We start from the raw sequence: 25,460 nt of genomic DNA on the forward strand, positions 1-25,460 counted from the left end.
ATATCATTCTTAGATGTATCTTTTTAAAGATTTATTCATTTTTATTGGAAAGGCAGAAAGATTTTCTGTCTATTGGTTCACTCCCCAAGTGGCCACAACAATCAGAGATGAGCCAATCTGAAGCCAGGAGCCAGGAACTTCTGCTGGATCTCCCAAGTGACTGTAGGGTCCCAAAGCTCTGGACCATCCTCTGCTCCTTTCCCAGACCATAAGCAGGGAGTTGGATGGGAAGCAGAGCAACTAGGACAGGAACCAGTAGCCATACGGGATGCCGGTGCTTGCAGGTGGAGGATTAGCCAGTTGAGTTCTCGCATGAGCCACTCTTAGGCATATTTTGTGATGGTTATTCTGAAAATCTTTAGACACAGGAATAGCTCTGAAAAGGTGTCCTTTTGCAAAAGAAATTTGCATCTGTAAAGTAAATCTTTAGTAAAATTAATAAAGTATCAGTATCAGAAAGTAGGCTGTTCTTCTGTAAGGTAAGAGCTTTTTCACCTGCCTAACAAAGCTACCTTCATTCACCATACCTGTAATTCCTCTACTCACTCTTGCATCGTTTGTGTCACAGGAACAACACTCACCAGGAGACCAGGCACCTGTTCCTTTACATAGCTCAGAATGTTTCAATCATCTCATTCTTCTTTGGGTCTCATTTTGTGAGTCTCCTGCACATACATATGTAATTAGATATGGCTTTATCTCCTATCAATTTATCTGACATCAAGTTAATTTGCAGCCCAAAGAATATAGGAGGGTGCTAGGAAACCATTTGCCCTGTCCTACAACAGGTTTTAACCAACTGTACCACCAGGGTCACAGCCTCAGAACAGCAAAAAGACTTGCAGTAGTTTGTCCTAGGTCCAAGTCCTATACTTTCATCACCAAACAAAGGAGGGGGCATAGTCCAAATACAACTCAGTGCACTTCCCCAGGAACCAGTGGTCCCTCCGACTATCAAAGGATACTAGAGGTAATCATGTATGCATAAACATAACCTGGGCTTGTTGTGCTCAGGTCCAACTTGTTTGAGGATTAAAGTGTTTCAGAATGGGTTTCAATACAACTTTGAAAAAGGATGAAAAGTTACTTAGGGATCTCCAGCCTTTGCCTGCTGGGCCCCACCCACCTTGGAACCCTTGGGGAGGTTTTTTGGAACTTTCAGTTTGTATCCCCTACATTCTGTGGCTCCAGGACAGGGGGTGACATATGCAGATGGAAGGACATTAGGGAACCTCATCTTACCTCAAAGCAATTCTTTCCTCACTAGGAAAAAATGGGCAAAGGAGTACAACTCAGTAAGAAAATACTCATTGGAAAGCTCAACAGGCTTCAGAAAACAGGTTTTTAGCTCCATTAATTTAAATTTCTTGAATTACACCACTTTTTTTAAAGACTTCTCTGTTGTTTTTATTGGAAAGGCAGATACACAGAGAGAAGGTGAGACAGAGAGGAAGATTTTCCATCCAATGATTCACTCCCTAAGCAGCCACAATGACCAGGGCTGAGCCGATCCAAAGTCAGGAGCCAGGAGCTTCTTCCAGGTCTCCCACGCAGGTGCAGGGTCCCAAGGATGGGAAGCGGGGCTGCCGGGATTAGAACCAGCACCCATATGGGATCAAAGTGTGTCCAAGGTGAGGATTTTAGCAGCTAGGCTACTGCACCGGGTCCATTTCTTGAATTCAACTCCTATTTACTGAGTACTCAACCCAATGTAGGCTGATTGCAGCATAATGCAACTGGCAAACACTCCAGTATAATTCAATTAGCATACAGTGCACACCTACTGTGTGTAAGAACTCTGAAGAGGAGCAGGATGCTGATGCAACAACTCTGCACCAAGCGGCACTGAGGGAGACACCTGTAACTTGGATCCATGCTTTGTCCTCAACTCCTGGTCTAACACAGAAGATGCATGTAGCTACTAATGGGCATCAGCTGGGACACTTACTGTGCCTTAGGCTTTGCTTTCCAGACAATAATGCCTTACCCTCTATTTCCCAGTGTTTTGAGGCTCGCTGTAATGATGAGAAAACTGGAACTCAGATGTCAAACAAGTTCCCTGCCATCGACACTTGGACAGTGAAGACTGTCCAGTACCCATGTCCTTGACTTCACTTCAAGAAGGAATTCAGGACTGAACTGGAGAATAGTGAAGGCCGAGTATCAAGAACTTCACTGAGAAAGAGGATATTCACTCTACATAGTGGGGCTTGCTTGGAGGGGAATGGCCCTGTCTTTGAATTGTGCTTAATACTATATGAGCTGTTTAATGAAAGGGGAAGTATATTCTATTAATGGGAAGGTACATTCTAATGAAGAGGAGAAATATTTCCCGGAATCTAGCTATCACACCTTTTCACTCCTTTACATGGTCTCCAGTTTCCGGTCAAGGTGGCTGGTAGGTATGTAATTTGACATGCTAACAAGTTTGAATGAGCACATACCGAGCTGTAGGTCAGTTTAAAACAGCCTTGAGCCCTTAAACTGATATAAGCCTGGTTCTGTTTATCTTCAGACCAAGAGGAACCAAATTTTATCCTTTAAGTCAGCAATTGGGACTCTGTCTCTGCTAAGGGCCAGTTGGAGCTTAAAAGTTAATGCAACACAGGCAGAATAAAGAGTACTTTGCTAAAGACACTACAAAGACAGACAGGGAGGTTCCTTAGTTTCGCCCAAGAGCCTAAAGGAGGGGACAGGGAAAAGGGGGGACAAAGGCAATTCAGGTGGAGCGGAACACAGAACTCCCGTGGCAATGACGCAGTCTGACCTGAGAGTTGCGATCCAGCTAACCTATTTGCTGGTTATAGATATTTAAGCAGTTCAAAACAAGCATTCATTCTCCACTCGGAACATCACAGATATAAAACATGCAGTTTGCAAAGAACAGCACATTCAGTAATTTCCATCCCAGAAGTAACTATAGGAAATAAAGTATCATTGGTGGGTAATAGGGAGTAAACCACATGCATGTAGGGGAAGAACCTGTTTTAGAGGAGGCAGCCTCGTCCATGAAAGCGCCCAGGACAGTCACTCCATTCCGACACCCTAAGAAAGCCAACACATCCTGCAGCCTAAAGAGCTCGGGCTCTGTTGTCTCTTGCAGCCCTCACAGCATTCAGTAAAATCTTAGAAACGACAGTGACTGCCCAAAGTGCAGGGTAATTCTCATTGGAAATGGGTCCCAGATGTAAGTAAGACCTCGGGTAATGGAAAATTATCAGTATCCACGACAGACTACAATAAAACTCCAGGAGTCAAGGTTTCTAAGTACCTGAGCCTTCCTAGCCCTCAAAAGAGCAAATTGCGGCACCCCAATCCAATGCTACAGCTTTATCACAGCAGCCTTAAATATGACAAGTTCAATACTTTAAACCTTCACACACGTTCTTCCCTATTTCCCATTTCAAAAGGAAACAGTTTTAAGCTGCTGTTAGTGGAGGAATCTGTCAAGTAATTCTACAATAAAGTTCCCAAACAGAATTTAGTTAAGAATTTCCCTTCAAAGTCCTTTAAACAAATTTAAATCCCAGATAAACTAAAACTCCATCATACAGCCTCCCTCCTTTTACCAATTCAGCAAAACATCTAAATATCCTGTTATTTAAACTCTCAACCACATGCAATAGAAAGCTCCCCCTTCTCATCGTTTAGTGTACAGTTCCTCTGCTGACTGGGTTCTGGGTTCGGGGTCCTTCCCCAGCGGATGAAGACTGAGAATTTCAAGTAAAACAGATGAAAACATAAGTACACACTTAATAAATAGGCACACATATCATTAACATAAAATATTTATGAAATTCTGCAGGAACTGGTGCGGATATGGGATGCCAGTGCCACCCACCCATATAAAACATGTATATATGTATCTATTTTAAAATTTACTTATTTTATTTAAAGCTCTACTTGTTGTTAAAGATTTATTTATTCCTTGATTTTAAAGATTCATGTATTTTATATAAAGATTTAAGTATTTGTTTTTATATTATTACATTTATTTTTGTTTTATATGTGTATATATTGAAATAGTTTTATTTTTTGTAAGACACAAAGATGAGGCCCGGCAAGGAAGCTTAGTGACTAATGTCCTCGCCTTGATTGCAACAGGATACCATAAGGATATCAGTTTGTGTCCTGGCCGGGCCACTTCCCTTCCAGCTCCCTCCTTGTGGCCTGGGAAGCAGCAGAGGACAGCCCAAAGCCTGTGACCCTGCACCCACGTCGGAGACCCGGAGGGGACTCCGGGCTTCTGGCTTCAGATTGGCTCAGCTCCAGCCATTGCAGCCACTTTGGGAGTGAACCAGAGGATGGAAGATCTTCCTCTCTCCTCCTTTCTGTATATCTCACTTTCCAATAAAAAAATGAATAAATCTTAAAAAAGAGAGAGACAAACGTGTTCCCTCCATAAATATGTTTTTTTAAAAAAAACATTTTGGGGTCGGCACCATGACTCCACAGCCTAATTCTCCACCTGCAAGTGCCAGCATCCCATAAAGGTGCTGGTTTCTGTCCAGGTTGCCCCACTTCCCAACCAGCTCCCAGCTTGTGGCCTGGGAAAGCAGAGCAGGACGGCTCAAGGCCTTGAGACCCTGAATTCGCATGGGAGACTGGAAAGAATCTCCGCACTTCTGGCTTCGGATCGGCTCAGCTCCAGCTGTCCTGGCCAGTTGAGGAGTGAGCCAGAGGATGGAGGATCTTTGTGTCCCCCCTTCTCTATGTAAATCTGCCTTTCAAATTAGTATATATTTTAAAATACCTTTTCTTAGATTTCTTTCCATTTGTTCCTGCACTTTTATTTTATTTTATTAATTACATTGCATTATGTGATACAGTGTTATGGCCACTGGGATTCCCCCCTCCCCAACCCTCTCCCCAGGGTGGATTTCTCCACTTTGCTGCGTTACCACAGTTCAAATTCAGTTGAGGTTCTTTCATTGGAAGTATTTACCAAGCATAAAGTCCAGTGTCTTATTATCCTATTGGGTTCAATGATTTCATGGTGAGACCATCTCTGGTCTGAAGGTAAAGCCAGCAAAGCATCATCCCAATCAATTAAAAGCCCCAACATAACATCAACAGCCATTTATAACCTTATGGCATTAATTGACATGGTATTGATTGTTGCTGGACTTTTAAGTGATTTATTTATTTTTGAAAGGCAGAGATAGAAAAGGAGAGATAAAACTCTTTCACTGGCTAGTTCACCCCCCAAATGGCCACAAGTCGGAGCTGAGCCAGAAGTGTGGTGGTGGGGGGCTGAGGCAGGGGTCCCAAGGATCCCGACCATGCTTTTGTGCTTTCCCAGGCCACAAGTAGGGGGCTGGATGGGAAGCAGAACTGCAGGGATTAGAACCAGCGACCATACAGGATCCCGGTGTGTAAGGCGAAGATCAGGCACTTGACAGGCCTACACGCTAGTTTACTTTCTTAAAAATACTCTTAAGTGGCTGCCTGAGACCGGGTGATGTCTACCTCAGGCTGTTGTGGCCATGTGAGAAGTGAACCGGACGGAGATGCCTATGGCTCTGACTTCTGCTTTTCAAATAAAGAAATCTTAAGACACACAATAACTATTCTTTAGTGTGTGACAAGTAATGCATTGCCTATTTAAGATTTCTGTGCTTGGGGGGGGCAGGGTACATGTTAAGGCTGCAGTAAAAAAAATGTTTAAAAATCGTACATATTAGCTTAAAACAAAGGTTAACAGCCTCCAGCATAAAATCAGTTTCCCGTTGTTCACGCCCCCACACTATCTGCAACCACTTTGTCAAAAATCAGAACCCTCAGACACCGCTTATTGCACCAAATTTGCTATTTATGTCACGTACATGTATTGAAATACTGCACCATATCTCATTAAACGTCGAAGTATGACACATTAACCAATTTTTAAAAATAAATAAATAAATACAAAACCTACACCAAATCCTGTAGAATGTGCTCATAATTTATGTCATGGCCTCGCGGGATTTCTGGGCAACCAGTTCTACCTGGCAGCAGCCCCAGGGCTGAGAGTCTTGCACTGCGCGGCCACGTGAGGGTACCGCGGCCGGGCCCGACACCTGGCATCGTAGGCAATCCCGAGCGGAGCCTCGGCAGAGGGGACAGCGGCTCGGAAACGTGCCGCCAGCAGCTGCGGCTTCGCCTCCCCTCCCATTCGCGCCGCTCCCGGGACGAGAAGCGCCAAGCTGGGCCACCTTGGCGTCGCGCTGCGGCTGCCTCGCGTTCCCGTTTCCCGAGCTGTGCAGCAGCGGCGCACAGGCTGGGGCGACCCCCTGCCGCCCGCTCGGTGCGTCCCAGCTGCCCACACGCAGCCGGCTCTCGCCGCACAGCCCTGCACTCTCACCGGTAAGGCACCTGCGCGGGCCTCGACACCTTCATCGCACTCCGGCCACCCACCCTAAGCCACCCGCAAGAGCACTCACTCAGGCCAGCCCCAGGAGGGCACCGCGCGACGGGAGCAGAAAGCAGAGCAACCCTCCGACCCCGCGTCCACTCGACCGCAGCCTGGGCAAGGGCGTTCAGCGCAGCCCGGCGCCCCGCCCCCGCTGCCAACCTGCGGGGGACCGCCCGCCCCGCCCCCCGACGGGTCCCTGGCCGCACGCGCCCGGAGAACTCGGGCCCTACCAGACGGCCGCTGGCCGGGTGACGAGCTTCGCACCGAGCCGGGTTCTGCCAACCTTCCCAGGGGCAAGGTGCCCCGCGCAGTCACCTCAGCTCGGGCACCGGCCCCGCCGCCGCCGCCGCCACCGCGCTCCATCAAGCTGCGCCGGCCGCACAGGCGCACTGCCCGGCCCTCCGCGCCGCACCGGACCCGCGCGCCCGTGTGCGCAAGCGCCCTCACACGGTGCGCGCGGGACTCACACCGGCCCACCGCAACGCACCGGACCCTCGCGCACCCGCATGCGCACTGCTTCTCACACGGCGCGCCTGCACGTGCGCAGTGCGTAGACGTGGCGCGCACACTACAGTATGTGCTGCAGACCCCGCAGGGCACGCGCACACAGCCGACCATATCCAGTCCATATATACGCATCGGTACAGCCAGTTCATGTATTCACACGCACTACGGCACACACAAATGCGCACACAACTGTAGATTTTTTCGTTCTCAACCAAGAAGTTAAACCTGAGTCCTGTGCACACATTTTGGGGAGAGAGTGGTGTGGGGGGCTAAGAATGTTCTAGAATTATATCAATGCCTCTGGTGTGATGGTAAGAATGACAAATCCTTACCCGGCAAGCACGCCGGTTCCAATCCCGGCAGCCCCACTTCCCATCCAGCTCCCTGCTTCGGGCCTGGGAAAGTAGTCGAGGATGGCCCAAAGCCTTGGGAGCCTGCACCCACGTGAGAGACCTGGAAGAAGCTCCTGGCTTCGGATCAGCTCAGCTCCAGACATTGTGACCATTTTGGGAGTGAACCAGCAGAAGGAAGCACTTTATCTCTCTTCTTTTTAAATCTGCCTTTACAATGAAAATTAAATCTTAAAAAATAAATTACAGCAATGATTTTGTAACTATAATTATAGCAAAAAACTGGTGAGTTCTATGGCCTGTAAATTGTACCTCAAAGAGACTCTCCCATCTGCTCCTTCAGGACCAAAATGCCTCCAACAGCCAGGGGTATGCCAGCCAAAAGCTGGAGCCAAAAAAGCCAAAAGCAGGTACCCAAACACTTGAATCGTCCGCTACATCTCAGGATCTTAACAACTCATTTCCCCTACCATTCCCCCCTTTTCTTAAAGACACTCAATGGATATGTCACTCATTCAAGTGGAGCCTATGGCCTGAAAACATCGGAGTACTACTGTTAGACTTTAAAAAATGCATATACTTGCGAGGCAGATAGAGTCACAGACATCCCATGTGCAGATTCACTTCCCAAGTGCCTGCAATAGCCACGTACGTCACCCTACTATCTCCCAAGGTGCCAGTTAACATTAACCTGAGGTGGGAACGGTGTGGTCTCCTGTATGGGTGCAGGGACCTAAGCACTTGGACAGTCTGCTCTTGCTTTCCCAGTTCATTAGCGGGGAGCTAGATGGGAAGAGGAGCAGCTATGATCAAACCAATGCCCATATGGGATGCCAGTATCACAGGCAGGGGCTGACAACAGTAAACAGAAATTCCAAATTGTATTTTTTGAATTTGATAAAATACAAATATCACATTGGTGCCATTTCCTTTGAAACGGCAAGCTCACCTGTGAGTTATATATATATCAGTATTGACTATTAGAAATTTTACAAATCGGGGCCTGGCACGGTGGCCTAGCAGTTAAAGTCCTCGCCTTGAACACACTTTGATCCCATATGGGCGCCGGTTCTAATCCCGGCAGCCCCACCTCCCATCCAGCTCCCTGCTTGTGGCCTGGGAAAGCAGTCAAGGACAGCCCAAAGCCTTGGGGCCCTGCACCTGCATGGGAGACCTGGGGGAAGTTCCTGGCTCCTGGCTTCGGATTGGTGCAGCACCGGCCATTGCGGCCACTTGGAGAGTGAATCAATGGATAGAAGATCTCCCTCTCTGTCTCTTTTCCTCTCTGTGTATCTGACTTTGCAATAAAAAATAAATAAATCTTTTTTAAAAAGAAATTTATAAATTGGTTAGTGTTAAATAATGGACCCAATAAATCAACATCAATTAACACGGATTGCTTAAACATGAGCATGTCCTGAGGAAACAAATGTACTTGCACATGATGAGACGGCTGTGACATCAGTGTGTAATAACTGCACTTCAAAAACCACAAAACTCCGAAAAACCTGACATGGCAGTTTCAATTTGCAGATCTTTGCTATCTAGCCACAAAGTCTTAAAAACTGCTTTTGGATTCAATGTTTTGACAGGCTGTTCTGGTGAAAACATGAAAAAATTTGGATTCAGATGAATCTCTTTGAAAAAGAAGTGTTTAATGTAGCAAGTCCCAAGTTTTGAAGCCTGGATATTTCTGGTATATTTGAGTTATTTTCAGTGGTGTATTTATTACTGTAGAGATCTTTATATGTGTCCCAAATAGGTAGGTGTTCAGGTAATCTTGCCAAGTGGCACTTTCAAATTTTGTAGCACTGTGGAATATAACACTGAATGCACTAATACCTCATATTTGCATTAATACTATAATTGGAAGATACTAGCATGGTCCCTAAGCAAGGATATGAAAACTATGAAAGGTAGTTCTAAAAAAATGCTCTGCTGTAAATTGAAAGAGCTATGACTTTAGAAGCGTTGACAATTCATTCTGCAACACTGAAAACTTGCATTCATTAATAAAATTACTGATTTCTTCATCTTTACTGCAGATATATCAAGGTACAAGTTTCCTAAAACTCAAATTTTATTGCCAGGAACAAATATTCATACTTTAGAGTGATAGATTCATTTCATTCATTTTGGCAAATTCAAGTTGGAATAGCCAGTGTCAGCTGCTCTTTCAAGTAAAAATGAGTTTCCATGAGGTGTCCAGTTTGGTTTGCAAGTCAAATCATCAATGTTCTTCGTGGAGAAACTGCCATATTTAAGCACGCAATGGAAGCACTTTATGTAGGCTCTTTCACCTTATACAGAAAATATTGGCATGCAAACTGCTCTCTGTGACCATCTGAGGAGTGAACCAGACTGTCTCCTTATTCTCTGTCTCTCTAAATAAATAAGTATTTTAACAAAAGAAAAAAGGTATGTGTACACAAAAACTGAGTTACAAGAATGAAATCCTGACATCTACAAAACATGGATGCAAATGGAGATCATTATGCTAAGTGAAATAAATCAAATCCAAAAGCACAAACACCACTTGCTTTCTGTTATTTTTGGTAGTATAAAATAGTATAAAAATTATGTGGGTGTAATATCGTTTGGTATATAGTTATGACAAATATTGCTTAAAAGAATCATACTGTATAAGTGACAATATATCTGTCTTTATTACATTAAAAGAAGAAATAGAGAGGGAGAACAGTGAGCAATACGTTGTACTTAAGTAGGCGTTGGTTGCGAGTGTGAACAGATAACAAAGCCACATGTATCTGTACAAACACTGTGTACACAGTATTTCAATAAAATGTTCTACAAAAAGCAGCTCTGGCTAAGGAGGAACAGGAGGGAGGCAACTGGGACAGAGCTCCTGGGGTCCATCTGCTCTTCTGGTAGAAGACGCCGGGTTCAACCTGTGAAGTAGAGCAGTGTCAGGTCAAAGCCATGCTCAAGCCAGTACGTCCACACATCCCTCCTAAACAACCTGACTGCAACAAGGGTGTGAAACGTGCAATACTCACATCATACATTCCGGAACTGTTTACATTTGTACTGGATCACTACTGAAATAGAGACACAAGAAAGAACTTCAGCCGTAGACCTCAGGAATCCTGGACCTGTGCTCCAGGGAGGAGCAGAGGTATCACCTAGTCATGCCACCTGCCAACTCTAAACCCCTACTCAAACAGCCCTGGGACAGACCCAACCACCCATCACCTGAACTACATGTTGGAAGATAGTATAAAAAGGAACAAACTATGGAAGCTGTCTCAAACATTGAGCCATCAGAACCATCCAGAACATGTTTAAAAAAAAAATAACAATCACAGAAGAGAGTACACAAGCCACAGCAAGCACACCTTTTGGGAAAAACATCTGCCGGAGCTCTGAATGCCCTAGACCTCTGGGGACTTTGGTGAAGTGTGTGTGTAGCACAGACATTGCATTTCTCCTTGCACACACACAACTGTAAATGTACACAAGGTACCAGGGCAGACATGCTTAGCTCTCTTCCCCACAGTAACCAAGACTTTGTGACTTAGCCCAGACTTGCAATCTACCTCCTCTTCAAGCTCTGGCACCTGCAAAGTGACAGCTTGGCCTGTCCCTGTCCCACCCCCACCAGGGGTTTGTCATACCTAGTTCATTTCTAAGATTTTCCACCTCTTCTTACAGCAAAACACACTGCCACAGTGAATATAAGAGAGAGAGAAAGAGAGAGAATATGAATTTATTATGGCTTCCTCTGACCCCATCCAGGACCCGCCCCCCCACTGGCGCTTATATTTAGCACCTCCCACAGCTTAGTGGACATATTGTATTGGAATTTCAGTAAATGGGAATTCTCTCCCTCCATGGGGTATGGGATCGTGCATACAGGATAGGGTAAAGCTTGACCCAGACATGGATTCCACCATCCATTTTGGACCTGCATTTTTAGAAACAAGAGACAGAATTACCCGAAGACAGTCCTCTGATTCAGGTGTCAATTCTGGCATTTCTGGTATCTGTACATGAACACATGGTTCCGGGTCACCTGAAACAGAACACAAAATCCAGCTTCCTCACCTGAGATCAGATGCAAAGGACTATGTGGAGTCTAATGTGAGCAGCTTCACCCTCTCCTCACAAGCTGTCCTGGCTCAGCCCAGAGATTGCAAGCCTCTCCCTGGGCGTGCCTCCCTTGTCCCACAGCGACATATGCGCTGTGATTCCTGACTCCCAGGACTGTGAATGGGGTTGTGCGCTAGCAGAGTCACAGTTACACCAAGGAGTTATACACAGAAACAACTGGAAAGGCTCTGCTCCACTGCTGCTGATGGAGCCCGGGGCACTGCCAAAATTCCCCCCAGTCTCATCAATCCTACTGTTAGAATGATTTGACCTAAGGCAGTGCTGATAACATCTGATTCCTCTGAGTGAGCTGACTGGGTAGGCAGGGATTCCTGGGAGCAAGACTAAGCCCCCCAAAGTGACAGAGCCAGAGATTTCCCTCCTTCACTCCTCCCTTCCACTCAAAGCAAACTCCTGGACTTACCAGAGATCGCAGGGCCTCTGGCTGCCACACTTCCCCGGCTTCCCTGGAACTTTGCTGCAACTTGTGGGTCTTGGATGTCAGAGTCCCCACTGCTGAATCCTCCATGATGAAAGTCCTTGTGAGCTGAAAGCTAAAACAAACAAAAACAAAACAAAACAAAACAAAACCCTTTTCTTGTGTTCAACTATCACCTAAGTGTGTAAGTGTTAGTGTATTTTGGAGGCTGAGGGTTTGTAATGAGGACTATTGGAGGCTCATGTCCACGGATCTTTCGCCCTCATTCAGCCCTCAGTCAGGCTTGAAGGAGGCCAAGAAAACCAGATATTGACGTCTTCCAGCTGATTCCATAAGTTTCCATGCTGGAAACGGTCAGCTGGAACCCTGCCTTCCATCCCATCTACTACCTAGAGTCGAGGCAGGAATTGTGCAAGTGTCATGAAGAGTGCTTATCAAACCCCAAGTGACCTCTAAACTTTGTTCCAATCAAGTACCCCACCTTGACACCCTAATGACCGAGGGCTCCAAAATTATAACTGAGTAAGTGCTAGATGTAGCAGGGGTGGTGTGGCATGTGCTAGGGGAGGGAAGAAATCTGGAAAGGAGGACAGGGACAGACAAAGCTAGGGTGAAAGAGGAAGGCATATTTACGTCAGTCCTTGGGTCCGCATCTCTATCTGAGTCCAAGGCTCCTTTAGTCACAGGCTGGGTCTGCCTCTTGGCCCCAGGTTTCTCCTGAGGGGAGCCCTGCTTGGACTGTTGGGGTTCCCGAGGAAGCGAGGACGAGGGGCCAGGCTTCCCAAGCAGTGAAATCCCAGTCATAGCAGGGGTGGTGGCTGGATCCTCGAGAGCTTGTCTCTGCTTCTGAGGTGCAAGGGCTGTCCCCAAGGCAGCGTCAGGGGCATTCCCTAGACATTTCTTCCCTAGGGATAACTGTCTCCTAGGAACCGCCTGAGGAAGGACTTCTGTACCACCTGCACCATCAGCACCCCCGGGGGGACTAGGCTTGCCCCTAACCTTCCCAGAGAGCCAACCCTTCAGTTTCTTCAGGGAAGAGGGCCCTGACTCTCCCAGGACCTGCCCCTCAATGGCACTGTCGCGACCCCAAAGGGCAGAGGTCGAGAGAGCGCTTGAAACATGAGGGCAACCCTCACTGCCCGGGGAAATAGAGTAAGTAGAGTAAGTAGGGCTTCCTGTGGGCTGGGCAAGGTCGCTGCCCTTGGCCTGCCTACCTCGTTTCAGTTTGGTGCTTGCCCTCCCTGTCTGCGTGCCCCTGAGCTCATTGGAGGACTCGGGGTGGGAAGGCAGCCCCATGAGACCTCCCCCACAGGCTCGCAGGACACCGGTTGTGCTGCTCGCCTGAGGCCTTGCCCTCCTGTAGCTGAGGCCTCCTTCCCTGGGGGGACTCTCGAGCCACGGGGCAGCAGAAGCCTCCAGCAACCTCTCATAACCCCAGCCCATGGCGCCTCTGCAGCTGGGGCCAGACTCTTCAGGCAGCCAAATGGCGGCCTCTGCCGCAGCAGCACGGCGTCTCGGGCTCGGGGACCTGCGTATAGCTTTGTAACCCCGGCGGCTCCGTGGCTGCACTAGGGCCGCGTGTGCCTCAAGAAAAACCGACAGGGACCCCAAAGGGCCCTCCCTCTCAGGGACGGCAGTGTCAGGCCGACCCTCACAGGCGTTAAAGCCCGTCGCCCCTGCCTGCATCATGGCTGGCTCTGGCTCTGGCCCGAATTCCGACTTCAATGGCCACCGGAGGGCCTGCGGGGTTGAGAGCCTCGCCTCCCTGCCGCTCTTTCCCCGCTCTTGGCCCTGGCCTTCACCGAATCCTAACAGCCCTGAATCCATCGCTAGCTCCCGCTCCCAGCGGCCTCCAGGGCCATCAGAGCTGGCCTGGCCCTTCCTCTTGGAAACCGCGCCAGTGCGGTGACCAACACTCGATTTTTTCCTGGTGGAGCTCATGCCGCACGTCTGGGCAGACCGGGAAATGGTCCACCTGGTCACAATCTTCCCTCAGGCAGAGCTGGGAGGCGCGAGTCAGGTACAGAGAGGAAAAACCGTTATCCCAGGCTTGTTGCTGGGAATCTTCTGGAAGGAGGGTGGGGGGGAATGTTCCCTTCAAATCACCTGCAGGGCGCCACTGCATTCTCATTGGTTAACTCCCAGCCAATCTGCGTGCTCGCTCTTGGGCCGCCCCTCCAGGCCCCAGCCAATAGGAACAAGGGTGCTTGTGTTTCTAGGGAAGAAGCAGTCTGACATAATTTTTGGCATACAGTTCAGTGATGAAGACCTATTAGGCACAGGTTATCCCTGCCCCCTACTCATCTAAGCAATATGCCCCTCCATATATCTATTTATCTGTTATTTGGTATGAAGGTTGCCTTTTCTCAGAGTCTACGTTAATCTTGGTTTTGTTAAAAATAATTTTTGGAAAAAGCATTGGCTCAGTACAATGCGTGTGGTTACTGTTCAGTACATCGGCTTAATGCTAAACTATGCTAGTGACAAACATCTTAAAAATCAGCACCTGGGAGATTACTCAAAATCTGAATGTAGGCTTTTTACTATGTCGGTATTGCTTTTGCAACGTGGTAAAATCAGAGCTTCTTTTTTTTTTTTTTTAAAGATTTTATTTTTCTTATTTTTATTGGAAAGGCGGATATACAGAGAGGAGAGACAGAAAGGAAGATCTTCCGTCCGATGATTCACTCCCCAAGTGAGCGCAACGGCCGATGCTATGCCGGTCCGAAGCCAGGAGCCTCTTCCAGGTCTCCCACGCGGGTGCAGGGTCCCAAAGCCTTGGGCCGTCCTCTGCTGCTTTCCCGGGCCACAGGCAGGGAGCTGGATGGGAAGCGGGGCTCCCGGGATAGAACCGGCGCCCATATGGGATCCCGGGCGTGCAAGGCGAGGACCTTAACCACTGCGCCACCGTGCAGGGCCCCAGAGCTTCTTTAATGTAACCATTGGAAATCTGGTAATGTGGGGGGAAAGCTTTATCTGTTTGAGCAGGAGATTGTATCATTCTCAGATTTGTCTGAGAAAGCATGTGGTTGTGAACATACTGCCCAGTGAGCTGGAGGAAGCAAGGGAGGAAATTTCTTACTATGCGGTAGTCAGACACACTGTATTCACAGTGGATGAGCCTGGAACTCAGTGCAGGCTGTCAGAAACTGTGAGGGGAAGTTGGGAAATGTTTTTTGCTTTCGACCTCAAAGTTCAGGTTGAGCTCACCTCCCTTTCCTCACATGCTTTCGCGTTGTGCATTTTGTCTAGTGCTGAAGCCAGCACACATGTTTTCTGGCTTGGCCCTGTGCCTTGTGGCTGCCAGGGTCGCCATGGCACTACCCCTGCGAGTTCCCTGTTGTATCATTGGCAGGACAACAGCATGGTTGATGTCTTGAAGTTTCACAGAGTTGAAGACCCAGTGACAAGCACTCAGGGTAAGGAGCACAGCCCTGGTAGACCCACGCCAATGACCCAAATCCTCTCATAATATCTGAGATCACCACTGTCTCACTTATCAACACTTACTTTCACTAAAGAAATAACAGCTGCTCTTTTCCAAAATGTAAAAACAGACTACATGAAACATAAAGCTATATGCATTATGTGCAGATAATACATATGCATAAGTGCAGAAAATGTAAATCTGGAACTGGGGAGTAATAATAAGGTGTTGAAGCTATCCGACTATTATGCAGGCCTGGACACACAACCTTGGACCTTCAGAAGTACCATAGTGCCTGTGTCATGGAAGAAAATCACATACAAAAGGCTACCAATGGTGATGCCATTTATGACAGCCTGGAAAGAAAAACTACATAGGTGTTAAGGGGTGATAGAACTGGGTAACTACCAAGGCGCTCTTTAAAAATATTATTTGCATGGTTATTTACAAGAATACAATGCCTAATCGAACTTGTGTCAGTTTTAATCAGTTCTATTTCTTAAGAAATTGATGACCCTTGTCTGAATTTTCTACCACATTGGATCAAAGGTCCCATAATAAAGTCCTGTATACCAAAGTTCACTTTGGAGAATCCCATACCTATAGAACAGCCTCAGCGCAAGTGCAACAAACCCCCATCCTTCCTTCTGTCACACTTGTTACAATTTGCTCCTGTTTGCTTCTACTCTCCCGCCTCCCTGCCCTTTCTCTTTGTTAGTATGTGTGTATGGGTGGATGTTGTTGTTATGGTAAGGGAATTTTGTTTGTAAGTTGATGTGCCTAATATGAGATACAATGTCACTCCAATACAGTGTGTAATGACCAGGCCAGTAAGTGTACCGGTAACTGTAAGTTTAGCATTCCTTTGAGTCAGAAACATTAAAAATCCTCTGTGCTAGCTGTTTTGAAATATATGATTAATTGCTGTCCGCCATAGTCATCCAACTGTACTACAGAATATTCAAAAATAGGTGTCCAAGCCAGCTGAACCCTTTTACTATTCTCTTGCACAGTGATTTGCACATGTTTGAGTATGGCCTTCCACGTTCATGAATTGGAAGCTTTGTCCCATTGTGTTCACTGTGCTACAAGCTTTGTCCCCATGAAATAATGAATCCTATGGCCAGTGTTGTGGCTTGGCATATGAAGTTGCCACCATAAGGTTGCATGTTCATGTCCCGGCTGCTCTGCTTCTAGCACAACTCCAAGATAATGGCCTAGGGAGAGAAGCACAATTTGGTGTGAGAGATCCATATAAATCTGATGCTTTCTAGTCTCAGCCTGGCTTAACACTGGCGATTGCAACTATCTGGGGAGTGAACTGGGGGATGGAAGATCTCTCTCTCTCTCCACATTCACCCCCTCTCCAAAATTGACTTTCAAAATAAATAAATAAATAAATCTTTTAGATTAAGAAGGACTGCAGATTTCAGCCAGTGTGTTGAGGTTCACACTGAAGTTCCACATGAACTGGAAGATTTTTGTTTGAGAATCAGCTTTTATATTTTTTCATGGATGCACTTGTACTTATTTTAGCATATTTATTAATATAATGTAGCTCACACAATTCTAACAATAGAATGAGGTATCCCGGTGTCCCTTCCTCCCCTTTTCTTGCCTTTTTTCTTTTCTTGTTTTTTTTTTTTTTTTAGTTTAAACTTGGTGAGGCAATAACATATTGTTAATTTTCTTTATACTCAAAGACTTAATGCTGCAGTAAATTAAACATAAATCATAAGTTAAAAAAAATCACAATTCAACAGAAATGAAGGCAAAGACAATCATCAAATCCCAAGGTGTCAGTTCCGCTTGCATAAATTAGATTGTGTTGTGCTCTTCATTATGTACCACAAATCTGATGCAACACTGCAAGAGCATCATCCATCATGCCTTGAAACCCAAGAACATCTTTCTGTTCAACACTGGAGGGCAGTGTAACCACCCCAGCAACATCTTTCTTAAAATATCTGACTTTGGGTTAGTGCACTACTTCCTGAGCTACATGGTGATGGCCATCATGTGCATGGTTCCAGAGGCCCCAGTGCTACAGTGGAAAGGCAGACCGCATCATGGTTTACTAGGGCCTGATGGGAGAGACACCCAGGCCAGAAACCCCCCAGGACTTCCAGCTGTTCAACAATAATGAGACACTGATTCCCAGCAATACCTGTGAGACCTCAGCCTGCCCTCAGGTAACTGCTCCTGGCACTGCTGCAGTACCACCATAGAGAAGAAAAGGAGTCTGATGAGTTTTTCTACTCCCCTCTCTTCAATGCCAGCACCTCAGTCATGCAGTCCCCGCCTAGGCCTACACCAGATCTCAGAGTGTGGCAGCAGTTTCCCCTTTCATATGGCTTCCCCATCTTTCCTGGTGGAGATGCCCCAGTTGCAAAAGACAACTCCCTGGCTGCAGCTGCCAGCTTCCTACATGGCTCTTCAGATTACTGCAGCAGCAACAAAGGCTCCTTGTGACAGGGTCAGTATCATCGCTGGGCCTGCCCAGTTTCCAGGTGGCCACTTTCTCAGTTTCCTGGTACCAAAGTGGCTGGTGCCAATCCCCTGCTGGACAGCAGACTGTGCAGCAAGAGCTCACTGGTGGCCTCTTCCAGCCTGCACTGCCATAGCCCACTGCCCACTCTTCATCCCTCCCCTATGCAACAGCACTCCCAGCCTCTCAGACTGGGTCTGGCCCATTCTCTAGCAGTAGATACAGTGCCACTACCCCCATCCTATTTCCTACTCAGGTGAACAGCTACCAGCAAATTGAACAGAACCTGCAGTCATCCACCCAGCACCAGACACCCAGATACTCTCCCAGGTCACTCTTTCAGTCAGGCAGCACCTTCCCCCTGGAGTTTGCCCTGGGCAAGGCCTTGCAGGAAATATGCAATGATGGGGCTGTCCTGGCCAGGAAGTTGTCCCTCACTGAGAGCTGGAAATACCCACCATCTCCACATGTCCAAATCATCCCCATGTGACTGGGCCACAGGAGGACCAAGACCAACTCCACACAAGCAGCTGGAATGCGGACAGCCAGGTCCCTGCATCTAGATACTAAGCAGGAGTCCTCGCCTCACTCCACTGGCCCTACTGCTCTGCCCCCTACACAGTACCTGCAATGTGTCTGACCCACATGTCATCAGCCAAAAGTTGCTCAAGCTGTCCAAACACCCATGGAGACTGATCATCAGCCCCTCCCCAGCGGGAATATATTCCTGCTGGCCCCTGTGGCTCACCAAAGCTGTCCAATGTCCTGCAGCTGAGCCCCTGGCCACCCATGCTGGGCTCACTCCACCACCAAGGCCATTCCTTCCTGCATCTTCCCCAAGATCTCAAGCCCCCTGCAATTTCTGATCCTCTTGGCCCACCAGGGCGTAATGATAACGCCCAATCAGATGCAGACACTGCTCTACCTCTTAGAGGTGAGGCCCTTCCAGGGGAAGCAGCTGGGCCATGGCCTGTGGCTGACAGAAGATGCCAGAGGCTCTGCCCTTTTGGTTGGTCCCATAGCACCAGCCACCTCACCCACCTGCTGCTCAGAGAAGCATTTGGGAAACAGGCAAACAGCACAGACAACCTGCAGGAGAATCCTATGGTGGTCCTGCCCTCTGTTGCCTTTGGAGGGGACCTACATCTGGGAGTCTATGATGACGGGTCCAGGAACTGGTTGCCAGTGCACTTCACTGTAGGCTCTCCCCAGAGAGCCTGACCATGGCAGGACCATGTGGCCAAGAGCCCACACACTGCAGCATTCTCAGTGGGCTCCACAGGTTTCTCCCCCAGTTGTCTCTTTCTGCCAGGAGGCTGTAGTGCAGCTGCCACTGAGCTAGCTGCCTGCCTTTGACAACTGCTGAGGCCTTGCTGACCCTATCACTGTCAACCTTGAGGGAACTGTGACTTTTCAGGCCCCTGACCTTTCTAAGGAGACCTTCATAGAGCAAGAGTACATGGAAGTCTTCACACTCAATATTTTGGCCCTGAATGGTAGCATCAGTGAGGTGGCGGGGAGCTCCAAGTCCCAACTTCAGTAGAATATGTTGAGCTGGCAAGTGGAGCTTTGCTGAGCAGCTGGCATTGAACCTGAATGTAGCTGCAACCATCATCGGTCAGATCTAGGCTGGAGAAAGATATAATCACATGGACCCTTGTGTCTGGATATCTTTTGGGGTCCATCTTTTCCAGGTCATGGGCTGGGAGTTTTTTCTGATCCCAGTTTTCTTGCCGTTGTTGCCCTGGTTGGACTGTTTAAGTTCTGTGCTTGGCCTTACCTGGGTACACTCATGTAGTGAGGGGAAGCACAAACTTGCCGTGATTTCTCACAGCTCAGACCCAGTATGCCTCTACTGCTGGGGTTTGCCTTGATGTACACACAAAAGGAACTTACTTTGGATTTATTACTTTCTGTGCTCAGGACTGTACAGTGACCCCTTGTGGTTCTGAGTAGATTCATATATAAGAGTGAGTAGTGAAACTGCCTTGACAGAATACATTATTCCAAGTTGAGCTATTCCAAGTAACACAAGCTGTAGCTGAGCAATTTCAATGGTTGTGTGCCATTATGCAAACAGAACGGAGGTGCTAGTTCCTTGCTCTGGCCTGGCCCAAACCTGGTCACTTCAGCTGTTTGGGGAGTGAATGAGCAGATGGAAGATCTCTCTGTGTGTGTGTGTGTGTGTGTGTGTGTGTGTGTGTGTGTGTGTGTGTGTGTCTGTGAATCTCTGCCTTTGAAACAAATAAAACTAAAAATTTCAAATATGCAACAGAAACCAAAGAAACCCAGGGCTGGCATGCATTGCAACTGCTAGAGCTAATACTTGCTCAGCATCTAACATTTCTCTCTTCTTTCCTCCTAGCCTTGGAGTTCCCCTGGAAAAGCAGTCTCTGATATTCTTTTTCCTTTATTTTGTCTACTAGTCTTTTAGCCTCCTGAAAATCAGCTTATCATGCTGTTTCTTGTTGGTAAGATAGAGTAGGAAAGTGCCACAATGCCTGTATCTTGAAAGCTCTGATCCCAAGATAAAATTATTCTTGGGGACAATGTTGTGGTCTATTGGGTTAAGATGTTGCCAGCAACACTGACATTCCACACGGACCCCAGTTCGTGTCTCAGCTATCCCACTTGTGATCCAACTGTCTGCTTATAACCCTCTGTAGTAGCTGCAGAAGTCTTGAGTCCCTGTACACACATGGGAGACCTGGAAGAAATTCCAGTCTCCTGGCTTATCGCTAGCTATTGTGGCCATCTAGGGAGTGAACCAGTAGATGGATGTTCTCTTTCTGCCCCTTTCTTTCTCTCTTTCTGCCTAACTCTGCCCTACATATCGGTAAAATATTTTAAAAGCTCACATTTTACTTTTGCTTTGAATAAAATGCTCAGACTGGCTCATATTCCTCTGTGGCTCAGTTTTGCTTCCTGTGTCCTTTCCTCTATCTTTGATTGTTTAAGCAACAAGATGTTCATTGGCCACCTGCAGCTTCAGTTGAGAGCTAGCTCATCTTTGTGGTTCCAGTTTCTCCCTCTGATAACCTCAAGTTGTTTAGGGCTGATGGAGAGTGTCCTGGATCATGTGAGAAGGAGGTTGTGCCTGGAAGGGCTGTATGCCACTGCCTCCCCTCCCAGGGTATGCTGATGGACCTGTGTGGGATCAGGGACAGTGCCACTGCATGACCATTTACTAATACTGTTATTTTCAGAGTTGACTTCTGAGCCCTGGAATGGTAGCAGTAGTGCTGAGCATGTTGGTAAACAGTGGCTTTCAGTACCATCATGTAGCTTCCATAGGAGATTTAGTAAGAGCTGATTGACATCCTTGGTTGTGGCAGAACAGAGGGTAGGTGGGAGATGGAATGCAAAAGATAAGTTTATTTTGGAGCAAGACATTTTAAAATCACTGATTTTTTTTTTGAATTTTTGAGATTTTTATAATACACATTACTATCAAATTTTCAGGTTCCCTGGTATTACAGAATAGGCTGTGGGACACGTGGAGCTTTCAGAAAATGTGTTTAAGATCTGTGTGAAGAAAAGTGTTCAGACATGGGCAATCCTGTCAGCCGTGGCTGCTCTCACCACTGGTCACTGGCTTCAAATGTGTGGGTGTGATGTAGCACTGCAGGCTACAAGCAGTAACTGAGCAGTGTACCTGGGAACAAAGACATGCTGGTCCTCACACTGAATCCCAAGACTATGCACACAACTTCCGAGGGCAGGGAAAAACATGCTTTATTCCAATCAAGACTAGCTTAAATGGCACTCGTAGCAGAAATCCCAACTAGAATCTCCACGGAGACACCAATCTGTTGTTTCCAGATCTCTGAAAATAACCAGTTGACTCAGGGTCAAATCTCTAGCCACAGGACTCTGGCTCGCCTGGTTAAAGCGAGGAGCTGGACTGAAGTGTGACTGCTGTCTCCACTCCTCCACTGATACAAAGGTGGAAGGGAGGGCTGCATCTGATAAGTGCATTTCCGAAATGAAAGATGAGGATTGCTGAGGATGACATGCAGCTTCTGCTTGAGTTGTCCTTGTATTTGGTGGTGAGAGGGAGATCAACAGTGCAGAAATAAGATTGCGTCAGGAAAGTGAAAAGATGACTCCATCAGTACAATACTGCACAGACATGGTGGAAACTGAATTTAAATTACTTAAGTTTATTGTGGTGCAATCTCAAAATGATTTGAGAGGGTGCAGTTTCCAACCCTCTCAAGGGGACAGGACATGTAATATGGGAGGCACTTTATGTGAAACTGGGATAGCGGGGGAACAAAAACATGGGCACAGAGAAAGTGTTGCCTGAAGAGAAACTGGAGGGAAGCAGGCGGGCCACAGTTCCTGGGCTCTGCAGGTAGCAGCTGCTTATCCAGTGAAGAATCCTGAGTTCCACCTGTGAAGTAGAGTCAGGGCATGGCCATGCCCAGGGGCTGCCCACATCCCTCCTAAACAACCAGGATGCAGCAAGGGCATGGTATATGTCACACTCACTTCATAGTTGCTGGAACTTCTCAGTGAGGGATTGAATCGCCACTGAAATACAGAGATACAGCAAGGCACTTCAGACCTGGCCCTATGGAAACCCACTGCCCTAAATCCTATGTGTGGAGATGGGGCCACTTAATCATGTATTGTGTTAGCCCCTCCAGCCCCATCCAATCAGCTCTGGGACAGACCTTCCCATCCATCACCTGAATTACATATGGGAACTTCTAAGCAGAAATAACATGGACCAGTCATTTTCAAATGTTGGATCATACCAGAGTCACTCAGAAAATGTTAAAACAACAACAACTAAACAACACGAGAAAGCTCACAAGCCACAGCAGGCAGCAATACCAGAGAAAACACATATTATGTCTCTGAGCATGCTAAACAAGGAGGTCTCTGCGAATATTTGGAAAAGTACCCTTGTGGTTCACAAACTGCATCTTCTAGAGCACACTCTTAGCTGTGCACACAAGGCTTTCAGCTAGACCTGCTTGGCTCTCTTCTGCACAAGGAACAAGAGTCCCAGGAATGCCACACTCACCTGAGGCCCACCCAAACCCCATGGCCCAGCACCTGCATGGAGATCCTCAGCTCCAGCCCCAGTCCCAGTCCCAGCACAGCATGTATCATACCTGGTTGCCCTCTGAGGTCATATATTTCCTTCTCTGGCATGGCACTCTATTTTGGAAAGTGGAAGGGGGGAGAGGGAGAGAAAGGGAGAGAGAGTGAATGAATATATGAGTGACTGTGGCTTCCTTTTGTGGTTTCTAACTGTCCTCGTCCCAGGTGCTCACAGCTGTCACCTGCCACAGTCCAGTGACCAGGCTGCTTTGGAAAACTGAAAGGAGGTTCCCTCTGTCCTCTCTCCTCTTGTATGAAATAGTAGAAGGGGGTGCAGGAGTCAACCTAACATGGACACAGTTCCACCCATAGAAATGTGGGTCATTACTTCTAGGAGCAAGACCAGAGCAGCATTACCAGAGCACAGCCTTCTGCTCCAGCTGGCAATTGCAGCATTCCCACTCGCCGAAGATGAACAGGTAGTTCTTGCTCTCCTGAAAGAAAACACAAATCCAGCTTTCCAGCCTGGGAATGAAATTAAAAGGGTCTGGCTGGATCTAATATGAATCAGTCTCCTCCTCTGCTGGCAACAGGTTGCCGTGTTCTGCCCATGGCCTCCAACTCTGTGTGTGGGCCAGCCTTCCCTGTAGCCAACGTCAGCCCATGTGTCCTCTGGCTCCCTAGCACTGTGGTTGTGGCTAGCAGACTAACGGAGGCACACTCCTGGCACCTGCCAGTAGGAGCCACATGGCTGAGTACAGCACAGCAGGAAAGGATCTGATCTACTGAGTGTCTTCTGGATTTAGAGTTTGGGTTAATGCTACATACAACCCCCACTTCCCAAACCCCACTTCAAGGGTGATGTGGGCAAAGGCCAGCCATGATGACATGCTGCTTTCAGTGGAGAGCAGGAAGGCAAGGCAGGCAACAATGCTGAGTCTCTAGAAATGACAAAGCTAGAGGAGACCCTCCTCAACCCTCCCCAAACCAAGCAATCCAAACCCAATGAACTCACCACATACTGTAGAACATCTGGGTGTGACACTGCCCTGACCTGGGGACAAACATTCTGAGTGTTCTGAATCTTGGAGGTCTCTTTTGTTAGGGTCTCCGCTGATGAATTCTCCACCATGAACACAGTCACAGGATGTTCCTGGCTCATCTGCTGGAAGCTAAAAATATATAGTTATGTTTCTGGGTGGTGGTGGTGGTGCGTGGTATGTGTGTGTGTTAGGGTAGGGGATGGAGTGATGTGATTAAGGGATTAGGAGAAGTTTGGGCTCATCTCATCAGCTCTTTCTCTGCTACTCAGCCCCAGGCAAGAAGGCAGAGTTGAGCTACTGAAAAGAGGGGGGAACAGATAAGCACAGGCTCACAGCAAGTAGGTTGGGAGCACCTGGAAGGGAGGAATGAAGAGGACAAGAAAACCCAACACCCGGGCCGTACCCTAATCTGCAAACCCACTCCACCCACACAAAAACAAGCAGCAGCCACACCTTCCATCTCAGTCCATCTCTGGGAAGGAGACAGGATATTTACAAAGCGTCAAGAACACTGCCTGGAAAAACCAAGCGCCCTCTAGGTTAATGTCTCCACCTCAAGGACCCCAATACAGCACCCTAATGACTCTGGGCCCAAATGGTATCCTTGGGTAATAATGCACAGAGTGTCTGATGTCCAGAGCAGCCTGGAGAAGTATGAGCTGAAGGGGGAGGGGGTGAAGTAGTGGAAAGGAGGAGGGAATAAAAGCAGAGCAGGAGAGAGAGCAGAGGGAGATGGGGAGAGTAGAGGAGAGACCTACACGTTGAGCTCTTGGGTCTGGATCACCATTTGGTCCACCATCTCTTGCAGCTGCGGGCTGGGACTTCCTCCTGGCTGGAGATTGCTTCCCAAGGCCACTCAGCATGGACTGCTTTGGTGCCCAAGGGAGCGAGGAAGATGAGCTGGGCTTCTCAAGCAGTGAAATACCCGAGATTTTAGGAAAGCTGGCTGGATACACAGAAGCTTCGGATGGTTCACTCCCCCATGGAGCAAAGGCTGACCCCAGCACAACCTTAGGAAAATGCTCTAGGCATGCATTCCTCTTGGCTACCTTCCTCTTACAAGTGGCCTGGGGTAGGTCCCCTGCAGCAGCAACTTCTGGGAGAGTGTCACTGCCCCTTTCCTCCTTAAAGGTCACACGCTTGATTTTCTTAGAGGAAGATGGCCCCTGCTCTGCTACCTCCGGCCTATTTCTGGCCCGAGTGAGACCCTGGAGAGTAGAGGTCAAGAGAGGACCAGAAGTGGGAGGGAGCGTGTCCCTGCAGGGAGAAGCGCAAGTCCAGCGTCTGTGTCTCTCTGGCAGTTCCTCAGAGCTGCTGTCTATTGCCTGGTCTTCTTGCTCGCGAATGCTGTCCCTCTCGGGATGCATGTCCATGAGCTCCTGGGAGGACGTGGAGTCGGAAGACAGCCGGGGCACGGTTTCCTCATAGGTGCGCCGGTCGTCATCAGTGTCGGAAAACAAGCGACGTCTGGCGCCTCTTTTCTTGCTGAGGCCTTGGAGCCGGTGTCTTCTGGGGGTACTGACGAGCTTCCAGGCAGCTCGAGCCTGCCGAGTTTGCTCAAAGGGAGGGCTCACCACACCTTTGCCACTGGAACCTGTCTTAACCTGCGCGCAAACGGAGGCTGCCCCAGCGACGCTGCTCTCAGTG

The 25,460-nt window shown here is 47.9% G+C and overlaps 1 protein-coding gene across 3 annotated transcripts in view; it reads right to left on the reverse strand.

Moving 5' to 3' along the window:
• The window catches only part of MAP7D2 (MAP7 domain containing 2), a 91,863-nt gene extending 85,106 nt beyond the window's left edge, over positions 1-6,757 (reverse strand). For all 3 annotated transcript variants that reach the window (XM_041001321.1, XM_041001311.1, XM_041001302.1), the window contains exon 1: positions 6,625-6,757. In XM_041001321.1, coding sequence (XP_040857255.1) covers positions 6,625-6,757 — 133 coding nt within the window. The remainder of the gene's footprint in view (positions 1-6,624) is intronic.
• Between the last annotated feature and the right edge of the window lie 18,703 nt (positions 6,758-25,460).

Source organism: Ochotona curzoniae, unplaced genomic scaffold, assembly GCF_017591425.1.
Source record: "Ochotona curzoniae isolate NIBS_2020 unplaced genomic scaffold, NIBS_Ocur_1.0 contig_1274, whole genome shotgun sequence".
Classification (NCBI taxonomy): Eukaryota; Metazoa; Chordata; class Mammalia; order Lagomorpha; family Ochotonidae; genus Ochotona; species Ochotona curzoniae.